The sequence below is a fragment of the Balaenoptera borealis genome (assembly GCF_965194805.1).
Source record: "Balaenoptera borealis genome assembly, chromosome: 1".
Classification (NCBI taxonomy): Eukaryota; Metazoa; Chordata; class Mammalia; order Artiodactyla; family Balaenopteridae; genus Balaenoptera; species Balaenoptera borealis.
The window spans coordinates 154,227,662-154,248,834 of NC_138860.1; the positions used below are offsets into that span (position 1 = coordinate 154,227,662).

General features: G+C 34.7%; 1 protein-coding gene across 7 annotated transcripts in view; it reads left to right on the forward strand.

Moving 5' to 3' along the window:
* Nucleotides 1-21,173, forward strand: part of SPATA6 (spermatogenesis associated 6) — a 154,529-nt gene that overhangs the window by 39,218 nt on the left and 94,138 nt on the right. For 3 of the 7 annotated variants that reach the window (XM_082371218.1, XM_082371215.1, XM_082371216.1), the window contains 2 exons: nucleotides 11,671-11,735; nucleotides 12,746-12,886. In XM_082371218.1, coding sequence (XP_082227344.1) covers nucleotides 11,671-11,735; nucleotides 12,746-12,886 — 206 coding nt within the window. Of the gene's footprint in view, nucleotides 1-8,031; nucleotides 8,056-11,647; nucleotides 11,736-12,745; nucleotides 12,887-21,173 lie in introns of those variants that run through there. The other 4 variants (XM_082371217.1, XM_082371214.1, XM_082371219.1 and 1 more) reach the window with 3 other exon arrangements.

Below are 21,173 nucleotides of genomic sequence, written 5' to 3' on the forward strand. Positions count from 1 at the left end.
ATTAAGATGATTTGATGCTGGGTTTCAATCCATGTACAACACCAGGGTATTTCCAGTTCATCCTTATTCCTGTGATGTTGTCTTTTACGGGCTCTATCCAAACTGTGGACAATTTATGAAGACCTGTCCTTCTTGGTATAGCCCCTGTAGTGATATTTTGCTTCTAGGTCTGTGAGACCATCAAAATCTCAGCTAAGTTTATCAATCCTTCATTTGACATTTCTGGAATTAGCAGATGCCCTTGGGGAGAAAGCAGCTCCAATGTTTGGCTCATCTCCCTGGCTTTTGTTTCTTCTCCTAGAACTTGGCCCTGTAATTCTTCACTGCCATATTATCTTCTCTGTGCCTTCAAGCGGATTTTAAAAAATAACTTGACCTGATTTTCTTAGTCTTCATAGTAAGATGATTGGTCTGCTTTATGTAAATTGCCATTATCTGAGGCAGAAATCTGTTCCCCCTTAATATCCTTTCTACCCTCATCCTGTCTCTGTGTACTCTCGCATTTGTCTCCCTCCCCCAGTATATCTGTTTAATTATTCTGAGTATCTGTATTTGGGCTAGTAGTGCACAGTTAATTATTACAGCTTTATATAATCCATGTTCTTTTCATTTAATAAACACACATTTATATTCCTACATGTTTATTTTTCTAGATGAACTTAAAATCATTTTTTAAGGTCTAAGATAAACCTCTTTGAATTTTAATTTTATTTTGGGAGAATTGGCATTTTTACATTATTCATTCTTCCCATGTAGATAGGTGATGTATATTGAATTACTAAAGTTATGCTTTCTTTCAACATATTACCAAGGTTTTGGGGTATGTGTGTGAGGGTGTGTGTGTGTGTCTGTGTATACGTATACTTGCCATATATTTCTTATTATGTTTATTTCTAACTGTTATATATTTTGTGGCTTTAGAGAATAAGGTTCTTCACCTAATTTTCCTTTTTTCCCTTTTTTTATGGTTGATACACAAGAAAGTGATAAAAATATTTACTGTGTATCCAGTCATTTTGCTGAACGTTCATATTGAAGACTGCTAATGTCTTTTCAGTGTATTTCAAATATTTATCCATGATTAGTTTAAATATTAAAAAATATTGTTAATTTGTCTTTCAATCAGAGCATGTAGCCTATAATATTACTGCCTCTTGGAATTCATTGATGTTTTCCCTGAGCATCTGGGATAGGAATCAAATATGATCATGACATGGTTGCTTAGAAAGGTATATCCTTTTTGTGTTGGTAAAAACATTTGAAACTTTCTATATCTTACTTTAACTTATTTATTTCATTATGTCCGGTATTACATCAAAGCTGACATATAGGAGATTCTTAATAAATGTCCATTCGCGGGTCAGTGCTACAACTTGCCTTCCTGGCTTTTTATACTAGGTTAATTTGGTATTGCTGATGGACTCTCATAACCTTCAGATTGATGCTAACACAAGTTATTTCTCAGTGCTACCTTTCAGTCCTTTTACTTCTTGGAGAACTTCCTTTTTAATTTATCTTGTAGATATTTTAAACATATTCATTTCTCTTATTAGATGTCTCTGTTTAAACTCCAGCCTTCTTAAGATGAACAGATGACTACTTCTTACTTCACTGACTAAAATTGAGGCCATGTTAGTGAATCACTTCAGTTTACTGCTCCCTTGTCCTAAAAGTCATCTACATCGTTTCTCATTCTTATCGCCTTTCTCCTGGTCCTGGAGGATGAGGTTTCTTCATTCTGCTCACGATTATTCTACTTGTCCCTCTTATTCATCTCCTCGTGCCATCTCTAGTATCTTGATCATTAGATTTTTTTCCCTCTGTGTTTGCAGTGTCCCTCTTGCTAACCCTCACACTGTATAAATATGTTGCATGTTTACATCTTTAAAAGATATTTCCTGTCTTCATCCTCACCCTCATTTAGCTACTATCCTCTCTCTTTATTCTACTCCTCATTCAAAATATAACTTCCTTACCTCACTGTGTATTTTGTAAATTACTGCTTTCTAGTTCTAGTAGAGTTGTTAATGAAAACAGTGCAGGCTGAGCTCAAATCTCAGCTCAGGAATTTATGTTTGGTAACCTTAACCGTTAGTCTCTATTTCTTATCTGTAAAATGGAAATAATGGCTTGTTAGGGTTGTTTTAGGGATTTGTTTGAAGCTCATAGGAGCTCAGTCAGTCCTGACACACAGAAGATGTTCTCTAAATGGTAGTAAATACTATTATTTTGACTACCCATATCCTTTTTTAAAAAATGTAGTTTTCTGCTTTGTAATAATGTTTTTCAAATAGTTGAGATTACAGAATAAGTGACATCAGAAAAAATATACTGTTAGTATGTTTATCCTAAGTTTGTTTAATTTGTTTGATTTCTAATAAAATTTTATGTTCAGATATTTTCTAAAGGATAGGGTTTTACTTTGTGATCAGATATTATAATTATTGTAAGTGCAATAGACCAAGTTTCTTAAATGCCAGTCTCTTATTTCAGTATCATCTTTAGCATTAGTTCTTTTCTGTTCTTCCATTTATTGATAATAGGATGAGAAACAGCATGATGTATTCATGGAATATGCTGTGTGATTCAAGGGGTGATAGAAAAGTCTTCCAAAACAAAAGTTGCTTATCCACTGGCTTATGATAAAATTTGTTTTTTTAAACTTTTTGATTGCCTGTGCAGATTCAGTCACTGTGAGAGAATATAGGGGATTCAGAAGTGAATAAAATATAGGCCGTTTGTTCAAATGAGTATCCATCTTAATAAAATAAGGATCAGACACGTAAATAAATAATCAGAATCCTTGTATATGTGCACTGGATTTGAGGAGGTCAGAGAACTGTTGGATACAACATTCACATGGAAGTTGACATTGTTCAAAATTATGGCAAGTCTTAGGTTTGAGAGGAGGATAAGCCTGTTTTATCTTCGGTGAAAAAGTGGTAGGGACTTGAAGTTAAGAGATTGTAGTGAGAAGGAGGATGAGCAGTTGACAAAATCAGATGGCATGAGAATAAAAGGAGAGGATTAACTTCTTGTTAAGAGCCTAGTGCTTCTACTATCCTCTTTTTAAAACTTTTATTATTGTTATTTTAAAGAAAAATTAATATATGTTCAGTTTACAAATTACAGGAAATATGGAGGAATTCTGAATATTTTAAACTGATTTTATTTAGATAACTAAATAACATTTGAAGGAGTAATGTGAAGTTGAACATGTAGAATGTGTGTCTCTTATTTTAGAATTTCTGATGGAAAAGGCAGGAGAGAACTTTAACAAAAAACAGCAAAATGGGAGCTCTCACGGTGATGCTATTAGAGCACACGCACACAAATTTCTCTAATCAAAAACATGAAAAAAACTTTTTTAGAGAAAATTTTATAAATATACAAAAGTGGACACTAAAAGAGAATAATGAACCCCCTTGTACTCATCACTCAGCTCAATAATTATCAACTCATGGCTAATGTTGTTTTAACTATATCTCTCTACTTCATCACCCTTTTCCAGAGTATTTTGAAGCAACTCTCAGACATCATATGCTTTTATCTATTAGATATCAATATCTAAGATATAGGAACAGTACCATATCATACCTAAAAATGAACAATTTCTTAATATTAAATATCAATTCAGTTCACATTTCCTCAACTATCTTATAACTTAAAAAATAAGTCTTTTGTTTGAATTGGGATAAAGATAAGGTCCATACATTATGACTGGTTGATGTCTCTCAAGCATGTATATTCCTCTGTTAATTTTTTTTCTTTTGTGTAACAGTCTTTAATATCTTTAATTCATTATTTTTCTAGGTATTTCACACTTTTAAACAAGATTATAATGTCATATCTAACTGTTGCTGATATATAAAAAAATATATTATTTGGCATATTTACCCTGTTTCCAGCAACCTTGCTATATGTATTGATTTAAAAAATGTCTTTAGATTCCTTTGGACTTTTTATGTGCACAATCACATTGTAAATGATGAGAATTGTAGTTTCTCTTTTGTTATAGTTATATCTTTTATTTCTTTTTATTGCTTTATTATGCTTTCACTGGTTCAGAACTCCAATAAAATGTTGAAGTGAATGATAGTAGTGATAGCAGTGAATGAAGTGAATGTCTCATTCCTGATCTCAGAGAGAAGCTTCAACATTTCATCACTTGGTATGATGTTTGCTTTAGGTTTTTGGTAGATAGCCTTTATTAGATTAAAAAAGTTCTTTTTTATTTCTAGTTTGCTAAGATTTTTATTTGAAAATGAATGATTATTAACTTTTATGAACTACTTCTTCTTTATTCTGTTCAGGTGGTGAATTATGTTGCTTTAGTTTTGAATATTAAACCATATTAATATATTGATGGATTTGATTAGATAATATTTTATATAGGATTTTTACATTTCTGTTTATGAAATAGATTGCCTGTCATTTTCCTTTCTTATAAGGTTCTTGTCAGGTTTTAGTATCAAGGTTTTGCTGTAAAGTAAGTTGAGTAATGTAAAGTAAGTTGAGAAGTGTTCCTTCTTTTACTGGTCTGCAAAAGAGTATGCATGTAATCAGCATTATTTTCTTCCTTAAAAGTTTGAAAATTCACCAATAAAGTCATCTGTCTTAGTGTTCTCTTTGTTGTAAGGTTTTAAATAATGGATTGTGTATGTGTGTGTGCATCTACACACATATCTGTATATACACACATATATACACAACTATTCATTTTTTTCTATATCTGCATAAGGTTTAAGTTTCCTTTTTGTAGGAACTTGATTTTTTTAATATATCAGATTATTTTGAAGTAAATCTCAGATATCATATATCCTTTCATTTATAGATATGGATATCTAAAATAAAGGAACACCTAAAAATTAACAGTTTCTTAGTATCGTCAAATATCCACTCAGTTCACATTTCCCCAATTGTTCTATAATTGTTTAATCATATTTTGTTTGACAGTGATTCAGATAAGACACATTCAATACATTTGTAGCATGAAATTATTTGTAATGCCTTAAGATTTTAAAATATCTCTATGTCTTTCTTTTCATTCCTGATACTAGTAATGTGTGTCTTTTCTCTTGACCAGTCTTGCCAGGCATTTATCAACTGGTGAATTGAACCTTTTATTATTTTGATGCCTTTGCTTTAATGATGACTTTATCTTTTATAGTATAGCCAAACCAGCTTTCTTTTAGTTGTCACATGTTATATATTTGTCTATATTTTTGTTTTCTGTTTTCCTGTATTCTTAACATTTTACATGTATCTTATGAGTGGTACTTGGAGAGAGGTTTTTGTTTTGTTTTGTTTTGTTTTAATCTAATCTGTCTTTTAATTGGACCATTTAGAGTATTTCTAAAAATGCATGATATAATTATAGGGATTAGTGGTTATCAGGGATTAGGGATGGGTTGGGGAGGGAGATAGATGTGGTTACAAAAGGGCAACATAAGAGATTATGTGGTGGTGGAGCTATTCTGTATCCTGGCTGTGGTGGTGAATACACAAACCTACACACCTGGTAAAAGTGTATAGAACTAAATATAGGCATACACATTCACATACAAATGAGTAAAATTAAAACTTTTAATCTGGATAAAATAAGTAGATTGTATCAGTGTCACAGTGGTTGTGATATATTTTATTATAGTTTTGCAAGGTGTTACCACTGGGGGAAGCTGGATAAAGGGTATATGGGATCTCCGTATTCTGACAATTTGTTGTGAATCCTCATTATCTAAAAATGTTAAATTAAAAAAATGTTTTTACTGATATATTTTGGTGTAAATCTACCATATTGATATCTACTTTTTATTTGTTTGGATTGTTGAATATTAGTGCTTTTCTTTTTCTATTTTTCTTTGTTTTTTTTTTAATAGTTTTTAAAAAATATTTATTTATTTATTTGGCCGCGCTAGGTCTTAGTTGTGGCACTTGTGATCCTTAGTTGCAGCATGCGGGATCTTCAGTTGTGACATGCAAACTCTTAGTTGCAGCATGTGGGATTTAGTTCCCTGACTAGGGAAAGAACCCGAGCACGGCGTCTTAGCCACTGGACCACCAGGGAAGTCCTCTACTTTTCTTTGAATTAACTATTTTTTGCTTTTTCATTTCTACACTTTTATTAGCTTGAGGGTACATGTTCTTTAGCTATTTTGTTTTTTTAGTGGTTAGTATAGAGATTACAGCATGCATGCTTGAGTTTTCAGAGTTGTGTACATATTTTTATTTTAACCTCTTCTAGGACAGTGAAGAACCTACAACTACTTAACTTCTAGATTATGTGTTATTTTTTGTTATGCATTTTAACTTAGTGTGCAATGAGACTACAGAGAATATTATTGCTATTATTGTATAGGCATCATTCATTTCACTTTACAACTGTATTTTGCCTTTTTGGTTGCTCTTTATTTCCTTTCATTTTTTGAGCTTCTCAGTTTATTGTGTCTTTCTGAAGAATATCCTTTCATAATTCCTTTCTTACAGTCTTTTGATGATTGATATCTTGATTTTTATTTATCTGAAAATGTCTTTATTTTTCCTTTTTTGAAGTATATTTTTGCTGAATATTGGTATGACTGTCTTCCAGCCCTTAGAAAATACTATTCCATTGTCTTTTTGCTCCCTTAGTTTCTGTTGAGAAATCATCTGTTAATTTTATTGTTAACTTCTTTGAAGCTATTTTGTCATTTTCTGCTGGCTTCTTTTAGCATATTCTCTTATGTCTTTGTTTTTCTGTAGTTTAACTTTGATGTGCCCAACTCTGTGTGTGTGTGTGTTTTAAAAATTTGTCCTGCTTGATGTTTGTATCTTGGTATCTTTCTTCAGATAAATTCTGAGATATTAACTTTTCAGATATTTCTTTTGCCCTTTTCTCTTCTCTCCTTTTACAAATCCAATTGCACATTGTTAGATCCTCTTACTCTATCCTTTTTTTTTTTCTTTTTTTTGTTACTCCAACCTTTGGGCTTTCTGTGCCTCTCTCAAGATATTTATTTTTGTCTTCCAATTCCATAATTCTCTCTTGGGTCATTTGTAATATGCTGGTAAATCTGTTTGTTGTGGTTAATTTTTGGTTATTTTTTAGCTAAAAAATTTCCACTTGGTTCTTTGTAACAGTTTCTAGTTCTCTGCTGACATTCTCAATCTTATATTTTATTTTCTTGAGCATATTAAGCATATTTTAAGTTGCAGTCTGATAACTAATTTTTCTGGATCTCTTGTTGATCTGTTTTTATTTCCTGTATTTCTCTTGTGTTTTGATTCCAATGGTCTTTTTTTCCTATATACCTGGTCGATTTTCATTAAATGTCAGATTTTGTATGTAAGAATTTTAGAAATAATTTGAAACCTTAGATGAAGATATTTTCCTTCAGACAAGATTTATGATTGTTTCTAGAGGGCACTAGCAATTCTGGATCAACTTAATTTAGACAGGATTTGGGATGATTCAGATTTAAGCCTAAGTTCTTAGTTGGCTGTCTTATTAGTCCATTTGGGCTGGTATAACAAAATACCATAGACTGGGTGGCTTATAAATAATAGAAGTTTATTTCTCATACTTCTGAAGGCTGGGAAATCCCAGATCAAGGAGCCAGCAGGTTTGGTGTCTGGTGAGGGTCCCCTTTCTGTTCATAGAATGCCATTTTCTCTCTGTGTCCTCATGTGGCAGAAAGGGCAAGGAAGTTCTCTGGGGTCTTTTGGGCACCAGTGACACTAATGGGCACTAATCTCTTTAATGAAAGCTTTGCCCTAATAACCTCCCCAAAGCCCTAACTCTAAATATCACATTGGGGGTTATGATTTCCACATATGAATTTTGAGGGGATACAGATATTCAGTGTATAACATTGGTTATCTATTTTTAGTTTACTCTTTACTCTCTTTTTTTTAGCTTTTTTTTTTATTAGAGTATAGTTGCTTTACAATATTGTGTTAGTTTATACTGTAGAGCAAAGTGAATCAGCTATATGTATACATATTTCCCCTCTGTTTTGGATTTCCTTCTCAGGTCACCATAGAGCACTGAGTAGAGTTCCCTGTGCTATACAGTAGGTTCGTATTAGTTATCTATTTTATACATAGTGTCAATAGTGTATATATGTCAATCCCAATCTCCCAATTCATCCCACATCCCCCTTTCTCCCTTGGTATCCATATATTTGTTCTCTACGTCTGTGTCTCTATTTCTGCTTTGTAAATAAGATTGTCTATACCAATTTTTTCAGATTCCACATATATGCATTAATATATGATATTTGTTTTTCTATTTCTGACTTACTTCACTCTCTATGACAGTCTCTAGGTCCATCCATGTCTCTACAAATGACCCAATTTCATTCCTTTTTATGGCTAATATTCCATTGTATATATGTACCACATTTTCTTTATCCGTTCCTCTGTCACTGGATATTTAGGTTGCTTCCATGTCCTGGCTATTGTAAGTAGTGCTGTAATGAACATTGGGGTGCATGTGTCTTTTTGAATTGGTTTACCTTTTCAAGATTCAGTCCTATAGCCTAGCCATTTTATCAGGCCATTTTCTCTTACCTGCAGACCTCCCTTCTCATCTCTTCCCAAGGTCATGATACTCCAATTTTTGTATGAGCTTATCAAAAGCTATACTCAGCTTCTTAGCCTCTTAGCTACCTCTGTCAGAACTGTCAGATACCCAAAAGGAAAAGTAACCTCAAATACCAGGCTTATCTCTCTGTGTTTACTTCTTTCTTTTTAAATAATACAGATAATTTTTTTTAAATTATATATATATATTTTTTTGGCTGCATTTGGTCTTCATTGCTGCACGTGGGCTTTCTCTAGTTGTGGCGAGCGGGGGCTACTCTTCATTGTGGTGCACGGGCTACTCTTCATTGTGGTGTGCGGGCTTCTCATTGCAGTGGCTTCTCTTGTTGCAGAGCATGGGCTCTGGGCACACGGGCTTCAGTAGTTGCAGCACACAGGCTCAGTAGTTGTGGCATGTGGGCCCTAGAGTGCGGGGGCTTCAGTAGTTGCGGTACGCGGGCTCAGTAGTTGTGGCGCATGGGCTTAGTTGCCCCATGGCATTTGGGATCATCCCAGACCAGGGATCGAACCCATGTCCCCTGCATTGGCACGCAGATTCTTAACCACTCCGTCACCAGAGAAGTCCTGTGTTTACTTCATATACTGAGTTTCAGACTTGTAATTTTTTTACTACCTTGTTAGGTTTCTCCTGCCTTCAAGCAGATTTTTTAGTTATCTACCTTTTCAAGTCGATTTTAGCAGGAGGTTTGTTTTTGAACCTTCTAATCTCTCAGATTACCCTGCTATGTTCCATTTAGAGCCTTCATACATCCTGTTCCTCCTGCTTGAAAACTTCTAGTTTCCCCCCCTCCCCAACTCCTAGTTTACACCTATTCATGCTATGGGTCAAGTCCTGAAGAGCCTTCACTGACTCCCTGACAAGATTATCTTGTTATACTCTCTTATAGCACTACCTGAATGTCTTTATTGTACTTGTAGTTTATAATTATATATTTATTTGTGTCTTTATTTCATTTAATGTTTGCCTTTTCAACACAATGTCAGGTGCTTGAGGAATAGGACTGTTATCAGTTTTTTTTTTTCTTATTACAGCCCCGAATGATAAGCTACAAGGAATATTTAATATTTCTTCAAAAATTGGACATATAAGTATTGGGTTAAATGACTGAGATTTCCCTTGGATGAAAATAGCAGAATTTAAAGAAAGAAAAAGATTATATTCATGGGTTCTTAGAAGGTAGAAAGGGCATAATTTATATTTTATTTTTATTTTAAAAATTTATTATAAAGTACTTCAGACATATTAAAAGTGTGAGTTATGTAATCTACCTAGCTGTACTCACCACTCTGCTTAAGAAATAGACATCATTTATTTTTATAAAAATATACAGAGAGCCCAGAAATATACCTCTATAAATATAGTCAACTGATCTTTGACAAAGGAGCAAAGGCAATACAATGGAACAAAGATAGTTTCTTCAGTAAATGGTGCTAGAACAATTGTACATCCACATGCAAAAAAAAAAAAAAAAGTGAATCCAGATACAGACCATACACCCTTCACAAAAATTAACTCTAAATGGATCATAGACCTAACTGGAAAATGCAAAACTGTAAAACTCCTAGAAGATAGCATAGGAGAAAACCTAGATGATCTTGGGTATGGTGATGCCTTTTTCGATACAACACCAAAGACACCATAGTGTCGTCTTTGAAAGAAACTATGAAAAAAATAATTGATAAGCTGGATTGCAGTTAAGTTAAAAACTTTTGCTCTGTGAAAGACAAAATCAAGAGAATTAGAAGACCAGCCACAGGTTGGAAAAAAAGTATTTGCAAAATCACATCTGATAAAGGACTATTATCTAAAACATGAAAAGAACTCTTAAAATTCAACCATAAGAAAACAAACAGCCCTTTTAAAAAATGGGCTAAAGACCTTAACAGACACCTCACCAAAGAAGATATACAGATGGCAGATAAGCACATGAAAAGATACTTCACATCATATGTCACTAGGGAAACGCAAATTAAAACGAGATACCTGTACATTCCTAGAATTGCCACAATCTGGAGCAGTGACAGAATCAAATGCTGGTGAGGATGCAGAGCAACAGGAACTCTCACTTATTGCTGGCGGGAATGCCAAATGGCACGGCCGCTTTGGAAGACAGTTTGGCAGTTTCTTCCAAAACTGAACATACTCTTTCCATACGATCCAGCAATACTGCTCTTTGGTATTTATGCAAAGAGTTGAAAATTTATGTCTACACAAAAACCTGCACATGGATGTTTATAGCAGCTCTGTTCATAATTGCCAAAACTTGGAAGCAACCAATGTCTTTCAGTAGGTAAATGGATAAATAAACTGTGGAATAACCAGACAATGGAATATTATTCAGCACTAAAAAGAAATGAGCTATCAAGCCATAAAAACACATGGAGGAACTTTAAATGCATATTACTGAGTGAAAGAAGCCAATCTGAAAAGGCTATATACTGTATGATTTCAAGTATATGATATTCTGGAGAAGGCAAAACTATGGAGACAATAAAAAGACAGTGGTTGTGGTGGGCAGAGGGTGGGTTGTAGGGAGGAGAGAGATAAATAACCAGAGAGCAGAGGAGCAGGGCAGTGAAAATACTTTATATGATATTATAAAGATGGATAATGTCATTATACATTCGTCTAAACCCACAGAATGTACATCACCAAGAGTGAACCCTAAGGTAAACTGTGGACTTTGGGTGATTATGATTTGTCAGTGTAGGTTCATCCTTGGGAAAAAATGTACCATTCCTGTGAATGATGTTGATAGTGGGGAGGCTATGCATGTTTTGGAAGGCAGGGGATATAAGGGAAATCTCCGTACCTCCCTCTCAATTTTGTTGTCAACGTAAATAAAACTGCTCTAAAAAAATAAGGTCTTAAAAAAATCAGAAAAAAACCTATAAAGATTAATTTCTACCAGAGATTAATAAATCCATAAGATACATAGCAACCAAAAAATATACACAGTATACTAAGATATAAACATATATGTAGTCTACTGAGCAATTACTTTGGCTTTTAGGTACTTCTGTGGTAATTAGTTATTGTTTATTATAAATTTGTTTATTTAAGGAAATTTTTCTTTAAACTTTCAGATGATACAGCATTGTTTGAGTTGATTCAGCTAGTTCCACCAGGTACTGTATTGTATTTTGATAAGGTAATTGACATCTGAACTCATTTCAATGAAATGCTTTTTAAAAAATCTCATCTTTTCCCCTTCTTCCCAAATTAAGAGCAATGTTGAGTGTCTAGCATTGGTCTACTATGTGTAAAATGTCAGTAGGCCAAAATAATATATACAGAAAGATTGACATAAATTATACTTGAACATATTGTTCTAAAATTGAATAGTCATAATTTATAGTGGGAAATAACCCGATATGATCCTAGTATATTTTGTGACATTCATAAAAATTAACTTCTTTAAGTTTTTGTGATTTTTCTAAACCAATATGCTTTTGCTGATAAAGTAGTTCATTATCTTTGTTTTTGTGTATTGACTGTTATTGGGAATGTAGGGGAATTAAAACTGTACCTGTTTAATAAACAGTACAGATCCCTGCAGTAGGTAGAGTTAAAATCTGAAGGATAGTTTTATTTTTATTATTGATTTCTATGATTATAGAAGACTCTATCTTAAATCCTTATTTTATGTGAGAAATAGGGAACTATATTTTGTTGAAAGCTAGTAGTCTAAAATTTTTGAATATCACATATATACCTAATTCCGGTAACCACAAATTCTATAAAATGTCTATATTTTTTTCAATATGTAACCTAATATCTCATAATGGCAGGTAGAAAAGAATGGAAGATAGGAAAAAAAATTCTGGAGATGGTAATTAAGTTTTATATGTATAAATGTTATGTCAGTTTGATATGTTTAAAAGGATTTTCTTTTCTAGGAACTCATATGTACTTAAAAAGTTTACATGAACATCCCCTTTCTACAAAAGGGGGAGGGAGAATTAGTAGTATGTATGACATTTCTGAATAAGGAAATATGTTAATTCGTTTAACATAACTTTATTTTAATTTCCCTTTCATAGAAAAAAAATTAAGTCCATGACCCTGAAGCAGGTATTTCATTAAGGCATCAGGCATTCTATATTTGTACTTGATGATATTGTTTCTAAATAGCATATTTTGTTATAATTTGAATCATAGGATATCTTTCTTCTAGTGGGTGAAACACTGTCTACATATGATGAGAATACACGAGATTTCATGTTCCCGGGTCCAAATCAAATTTCTGGACACCATGACTCAAACCGCCAGGTTACCATGAGGAGGATTTCTTGCCTTCGCGTAAGTGCTTACTATTTTCTGAATCAAATCGTGATGCAGGATCATTGTCAAAAACCACCACATAGCCCTCAATATCTGATATGTGAAGACCTAATTCAAAGTTTAATTTAGTTTAAAACATAATTGCTTTATGAAATTATGATGTTATTTTAAACATACTGAAATCTAAATGAAAATACTTTACCAAAATGCATGCATCTACCTTCCAAAATTAACAAGCATTATTTTGCCTTATATTCTTCAGATTTCTCTCCTCTTCTCCTCCCCCTTTCCTCCCCTCCCCACTGTCCCTATGTCTTTGTCTCTCTTCTCTTTATTTTTCTCCCAAAAGAATGGCCAATAAATATTTGAAAACATGCGCAATCCCATTAGCATTTAGGAAAATTCAGATTAAAACAATCATATGATTTCATTTTTATAGCCATAAGATTGGTAAAATTTAATAAATCTGACAAATGTCAAAAGCATGGAAAAATGGAAGCTTGTATATGTTGCTGTGTCATGTAAATTGGAACAACCACAATCCAGGATTATGTAGTGAAGGCCAAGATTCTCATAGCCTATGACCTTCTAGGTATATAGCTTTAAGATGTATTCTGTCTGGCATACTAAGAGCCTTCTTAGGAATGTTTGTTTGTAGCATTGTTCATAATAATGAAAAATGGAAATAATTGAAATGTCCATTAGTAGGAGTTTGGATAGAATAATTATTATATGTTCATGTAATGGAAATACGTATTCATACACCTAAAAGTGAAAGCTGCATTAAGTGATAGCCAACTCTCATCTTTTCCTGCAACTTCTTCAGTTTTATTGGATAATTAATAATATTTTTATTCCTGAAAATGCCTTCTGCCTAGAGAGACTGAGTGAAGCCCCTGCTGTTTCAAAGAAGAAAAAAGTGAAAGTTGTCTAGGTTGAAATTATTTGGACAAATATTTTTCACTAACTTTAGGAGATATTAGAGCAGTAAGGAAATTGGGGTGCTACATGAGCCAATATGGTGAATTAAGTAACTTTTCCTGTATTTCCTATAGGAAATAGCAAATTTCAGCTTGCTGAAAGTATAAAAGTTGACTAGCAAATCTATTAAAATATACCTCCTTTGGAATATTTTCAGTGTCCATTAGCCCAAAAAGTCTTCCAAGAATGTTTCAGGGACTTTCTAGAAGCCTGCAATGAAAAAAAATCTGATTTTAAAATTAAAGTTTTTTAAAAAGTAATTTAAAATGCTGTATTACACCAAATTGGCAATATAAACGTAAGAATATGGACCATTAACAGGTATTTTTCTTTACTGAATTTGAGTTACTGTCACATATATCAAAAAAGTTTGGATTACTAAGGCAAAAAGTCTATATATATTGTTAAAAGATAAATTGGGACATAATAAAAATTTTGAGCTTATTTGAGCAAAAATTGATTTGATTCAAGCAGCATCCAATCTAGCAGATAGAAAGAAACTCCAAGGAGCTGTGCAAAATGAAAGATTTTTATATCCAGAAGGGAGCAGGAACAAGGAAATTATACTAGGCCAAAAAGTGTGTTGATTATTGCAAGGTTCCTTTCATTTAGGGGATGGCAGAGGGTCTAATCAGATGGATTACCTAGTGAGTGCTAATCAGGCAATTCCTGATTGACTGGTTTAAAATTCCATTTCTGGGAAAGCCGAAACTGTAATTAATTTAAATCTGTTTGGTGACATGGGGCTTAGCGTAAGCAACTCAATTTTGGGCCTGTTGTTTTTAACAATATAAAAAGTGAGACTTCTGGTGATGATGGTGTGAAGGGGCTGTCAATTACTCTCTCCACACAAGTATAAAACTGGACAAAATTGTCACAAGCTGCAGTTTTAGGGCACTGGCAACTGATCGGCAGTTAAGACAATTAAGACAAATTAAGAAGTATCCGTGCTTGAATAGCTGCTAAAACTTTGGGTAAAAATGGCAGAAGTATGTAGTCATCTTGCCTAGGACAACTCTCATACCCTGCATAGCCAGTGAGAATTGTAGCTTCACTAAGCCTGGGGCAAGTTGCAAAAATTAGTAGCTTTGCTACGAGAGAGGTCAGAATCAATTTTGGGCAGTGATACTGTGATTTGTAATAAGAAACATACATTTGGTCTTCTTGCCCCATTCTTGGCACAGAGCTCATAAAACCTTTGGAATTTCCTGTGTTTAAGAGCTATAAAGGTGTCTTTTCTTATGTTAATGAGGAGACTTTTGGAAAGCTCCTTGGGAACCTAAGGATGGGGGCTTGATGCCAGGGGAACCAACCAGGTGATTAGAGGGTTGGAACTTTCAGCCCCACCCCTGAGAAGTAGAGGGGCTGGAGATTGAGTTCAGTCACTAATGGCCAGTGACTTAATGTCACTTCTGTGTAATGAAGCGGCTATAAAACCCAAAGGATGGGGTTTGGAGAGCTTCCATGTTGGTGAACACGTGGAGGTACTGGGAGAGTGGCTCACCTGGTGAGGGCACAGAAACTTCTCCCGCTTCCCACATATCTCACCCTAGACATCCCTTCCATCTGGATGTCATCATATCCTTTTATATAAACTGGTAAAGTAAGTAAACTGTCTCCTGAGTTCTTTGAGCAGCTGTAGCAAATTGATCAAACCCAAGGAGTGGGTCGTGGGAACCTCTTACTTGTAGCCTGTGAGTGACAACCTGGACTTGTGATTAGCATCTGAAGTCAGATAGGAGCAGTCTTGTGGAACTGAGCCCTTAACCTGTGGGATCTGACACTATCTCCAGGTAGTGTCAGAGCTGAGTTAAATTGCAGGACGCCCAAATGGTGTCACAGAGACTTTTCTTGGTGGTGTTGGAAAACCCACACATTGGAATTGGTGTCACAATCATAGGGGCAAATATTGTGTCTTTGCCAGCTAAATGTGGTGGATTCAGTTAGAAGCACATGAGAAAAACCCACAGCTTTGCTAGGCCGATTGCAGTTCCAATCAGAGTGAGCAGCACACCTGCCAGAAAGTTGACAGGAGACCCTGGAAGTAAGGGAGCAATAAAAGGGCTGAGATGAGCTTTCCACTCATTCCTGGCCGACTGAAACTATGCACGTTCAGGGGAGACAGTTGGGAGTCCAGCAAAAAGTGAAAGCCAAAGGAGACTAGAGACCTGCTGTACCTTTGAGTGCATTCCCCAACCCACACACAGATAATCAACAAAGAGTGAAACCCTTACAGGTTCATTGGATGACCACTAAGCTATGCATACTCAGATGAGACCACTAGAATGAATACAAGAATAAAAAGACATGGCATATATATAAATTGAACAGCAAAATAGCAGTTGTAAATTCAATCATATCAGTTATTGTATTTAAATGTGAGTGGACAACACACTCCAATCAGTAGTTTGCTGTCCTGGCAGGCAACAATGCACCCTTCCTCAGAATTCAGATGATTCTGCATAGACATCTGAGTCTTAGGCTGTCTTCCTGAACCCATCACTGTGGCAAGGATTCAAGTCACATCTGGGGTTAAATCCTGGCACTATCACAGGCTACTACTATCACTATACTATGGAGATAACGTTGTTTGGTGGATTAATGAAAACTTGTAAATGGTTATTTTAGTACCTGACACATAGAGAATGATCAGTAAATGTTAGTGATACGATGATGGCCGTGGAGGTCATGACACGGGGCTGTTGTTTGTGGCAGTGATGTTAATCAAAATCTGTGACTTTCTCATCTTGGATCTTACCTCTTAGCACAGATCTTTGTATGTACTTAAATGACTCTTGATTGAATTGAATGAATTGCACCTTATTGTAGACTTCATAGAGGAAACTGACATTTCCGATGTGTGATGATTAAATTTATTTTGGTTAGGTTGTGGCTAGATGTTACTGTGAAGGTATTGTGTAGATTTGACTAATGTTTACAATCACTTGACTTTAAGTGTAGGAGATTACCCTTGATAATGTAGGTAGACCTCATCCAATTAATTGAAGACCTGAAGAGCAAAAACTGAAGTTTCCAAAAGAATAAGGAATTCTGCCTCAAGACCGTAATGTAGAAATCCTGAGTTTCCAGCCTGCTGGCTTGCTTACGTATTTCACACTCAAGACTACAGTATCAACTTTGCCTGAGTTTCCAGCCTGCCAGCTTTCCCTGTGGATTTTGGACTTGTCACTCTCACAATTGCATGTACCAATTCCTTAAAATAAATATCTCTCTGTGTATATATTCTGTTAGTTCTGTTTCCCTGAAACCCCAATTGATACACATGGGTTTTGAAAGATCTAAAAATAATGGCTAAAACTCTGAGTATTTACTATATGACCAGCAATATATGGGGAGGGGTAAAGTGATAAGTTGCAGTCCAGGCTGTGGTACTTATAAAATATGTCCACAGATGATTTGACACTCCTCTCTTCCAAAGGCAGAGTTTCTTAAGTATGGAGTCTACTTAGTGACTCTAACAGATACACTGTGGTGAAGTGACAGTTTTAGACTTTTGAGACCAGGTCATTAAATGCACTGTGGCTTCCTCCTTGCTCTCACTCTTATATCACTCACTCCTGGGGAAGCCAACTGCCATGTGTGAGGACACTCAAGCCTCTGGAGAGGGCAGAAGCTGGGACAGCTTTGCTGGAGTGCGTATGAAAGCTTGAAGAGCCTTGAAGAAACTGTCAGATGAGTGTTTGGAGGAAAATGAGGCAAATGTTATTGGAAATTAGGGGAGAAAGGAGCCCTTGTTATGTAATGGTGTAAAGTTTAGCTGGAATGTGGGATATAGAAAAAAATACCTGATGAAACGGGTGGTCTTTGTAAGGAGACTTTCAGACAGAGTATTAGAGGGGCTGTCTGGTTTCTTTTTGCTGCTTATAGCAAAATATAAGAGGAGAGGGAAACAAAAGGAAAGCCTGTTAATAACACAAAAAGGAGTTGGAACTTACTGTTTTTGAGGATTCTCAGCCTTCCCCAATGGCACATAATGTTGAAATTAAAGAATGACTTATGAGCAAAAATCATTCTAGGGTATGTTCAGGAAATTTTGGTCTGATGGTGAAACCAAGGGTGTGACTGTAAAATCCATTATTAAAATCTCCAAAAGATCCAAGACGTTGCCTCAGAAAATAATTTAATTAAACATAGGTTTTCTTTTACTTTATTTTTTACATTAAAAAAAATTTTTTATTTTAAAAAATTTTCATACAACTTTTATAATTGAAGTATAGTTGATTTACAGTGTTGTGTTAGTTTCAGGTGTACAGCAATGTGATTTAGTTATATATCTACATATATATATATATATATATATATATCTATTTCAGAGTCTTTTCCATTATAGATTATTATAGGTTCCGTGTACTATACAGTAGGACCTTGTTGTTTATCTATTATATGTATAGTAGTGTGTATCTGCTAATCCCAAACTCCTAATTTGGGAGTTCTGACCAGTGTGAGGTGATACCTCATTGTAGTTTTGATTTGCATTTCTTTAATAATTAGTGATGTTGAGCATATTTTCATGTGCCTGATGGCCATCTGTGTCATCTTTGGATGACATACAGATGGCAGTTTAAGTCTGTTTAGATCTTATGCCAATTTTTTGAGTGGGTTGTTTGTTTTTTGATATTGAGCTATATTGAGCTGTATGAGCCCTTGTTGGTCACATTGTTTGCAAATGTTTTGTCCCATTCTGTACATTGTCTTTTCATTTGTTTATGGTTTCCTTTGCCATACAAAAGCTTTTAAGTTTAATTGGGTCCCATTTGTTTTTTTTTTGCCTTTATTTCCATTAGTCTAGGAGATGGATCCAAAAAAATAATTGCTGTGATTTATGTAAGAGTGTTCTGCCTATGTTTTTCCTATAGGAGTTTTATAGTATCTGGTCTTACATTTAGGTCTTTAATCCATTTTGAGTTTATTTTTGTATATGGTGTTAGAGAATGTTATAATTTCATTCTTTTACATGTAGCTGTCCATTTTTCCTAGCACCACTTATTGAAGACACTCTTTTCTCCATTGTATATTTTTGCCTCCTTTGTCATAGATTAATTGACCTTGAGTGCATGGGTTTATTTCTGGGCTTTCTATCCTGTTCCATTGATCTATATGTCTGTTTTTATGCCAGTATCACACTGTACTGATTACTGTAGCTTTGTAGGATAGTCAGAAGTCAGAGAGTGTGATTCCTCCAGCTCCATTCTTCTTTCTCAAGATTGTTTTGGTTATTCTGGGTCTTTTGTGTTTCCATACAAATTTTAAAATTATTTGTTATAGTTCTGTGAAAAATGCCAATGGTAATTTGATAGGGATTGCATCGAATCTGTAGATTGCCTTGGTAGTATGGTCATTTTAGCAATATTGATTCTTCCAATCCAAGAACATGGTATATATTTCCATCTGTTGGTGTTGTCTTCAATTTCTTTCAAGAGTGTTTTATAGTTTTCAGAGTACAGGTCTTTTGCCTCCTTAGGTAGGTTTTATTCCTAGGTGTTTTATTCTTTTTGACGCAATGGTAAATGGGATTGGTTCCTTAATTTCCGTCTCTGATAGTTTGTTGTTCATGTATAGAAATGCATCAGATTTTTGTATATTAATTTTGTATCCTGCAACTTTACCAAATTTATTGATGGGCTCTAGTAGTTTTCTCGTGTGTCTTTAAGATTTTCTATGTATAGTATCATGTTATCTGCCAATAGTGAGAGTTTTACTTCTTCCTTCCAATTTGGATTCCTTTTATTTGTTTTTCTTCTCTGATTGCTGTGGCTAGGACTTCCAAAACTATGTTGAATGAAAGTGATGAGAGTGGGCATCCTTGTTTTATTCCTGATCTTAGGGGGAATGCTTTCAGCATTCCTTTTCACCGTTGAGGATGATGTTAGCTGTGGGTTTGTCATATATGACCTTTATTATGTCGAGGTATGTTCCCTCTATGCCCACTTTCTGGCAGAGTTTTTATCATAAAAAGATGTCGAATTTTATCACATTTTTAAAGGTTACTTTCCACTTATAGTTATTACAAAATATTGGGTATATTCCCCGTGTTGTATAATACATCCTTGAGCCTATCTTACACCTAGTAGTTTGTACTTCCCACTTCCCCACCCCTATATTGGCCCTCCCCCCTTTCCGTGGTAACCACTAGTTTATTCTCTGTATCTGTGAGTCTGCTTCTTTTTTGTTATATTCACTAGTTTGTTGTATTTTTTTAGATTCCACATATAAGTGATATCATACAATATTTGTCTTTCTCTGTCTGACTTATTTCACTTAGCATAATGCCCTACAAGTCCACCCATGTTGCTGCTAATAGCAAAGTTTTGTTCTTTTTTATGGCTGAGTAGTAGTGTATTGTGTGTGTGTATATATATATGTATATACCACATGTTTTTTATCCATTCATCTGTTGATGGACCCTTAGGTTGCTTCCATATCTTGGCAGTTGTAAATAATGCTGCTTCAACATATGTTCTTGAAGATGATTGAAGACCAGCAGAAGCCCTGTATAGGTGGGTGTGGCTTTTGTCTAAGGAAGTGAACTCCAATTATGTTCACATGAGAACCAAATAAATTTTTAAGAGCATTATATTGGCACAAGCACCACCAGCGTGGTCTGAAATTGAGAGAGACCTTACAAAATGAAAAGGCTTTTGGACCCCCAAAATTCTATTGACAGGACCCAAGCTCAGAACACTGTATAGCTCTAAACATTGTCTACCTCTTGTTGCAAAGGAATGATAATTCAAAGGATGGAAGCAAGAGCCCAGAGAGTGAAGCCAAAAACTATGGATAGTTATTTCTGAGCAGAAATAGGACTACACTTCTAAGTGGGAAACTTCTAACATTTTCCTGGCTGATTTCAGAATTGCTGTGGACCAGTGATTTCTATTTGCCTCTTGTATTCTCTTTTTTTGAATAGGAATGTCTATAGTGATTATCCTCTGCCTGCTGCACATGTGTACCTTGAATATATGTGGGGCACATAACTTGCTTCTTTAGTTCATAGGTCTTCTAATTGTGAGGAACCGTATCCTGGAAACTGTATTTAAAGAACCATACCTGAGACAGCTGAATAACAATTTGATTTAGATGCCAATATCCTGGATTTCAAGCTGAAGTTATAAAAGGATGAGACTTTTCCCTTTTCCTTTCCTTTTCCTTTTCCTTTTCCTTTTTCTTCAGTAGGGCATGAGTTTAGTTTACACATGAGAGGAATTTAATTTGTGGTCAGAGAGTGAACTGTGGGGTTTAAAATCATGTCCCCCAAATTTTTGATGCTCCTCTGCTAAAAAGGTAGTTTCCTTTGTCCTAGAAC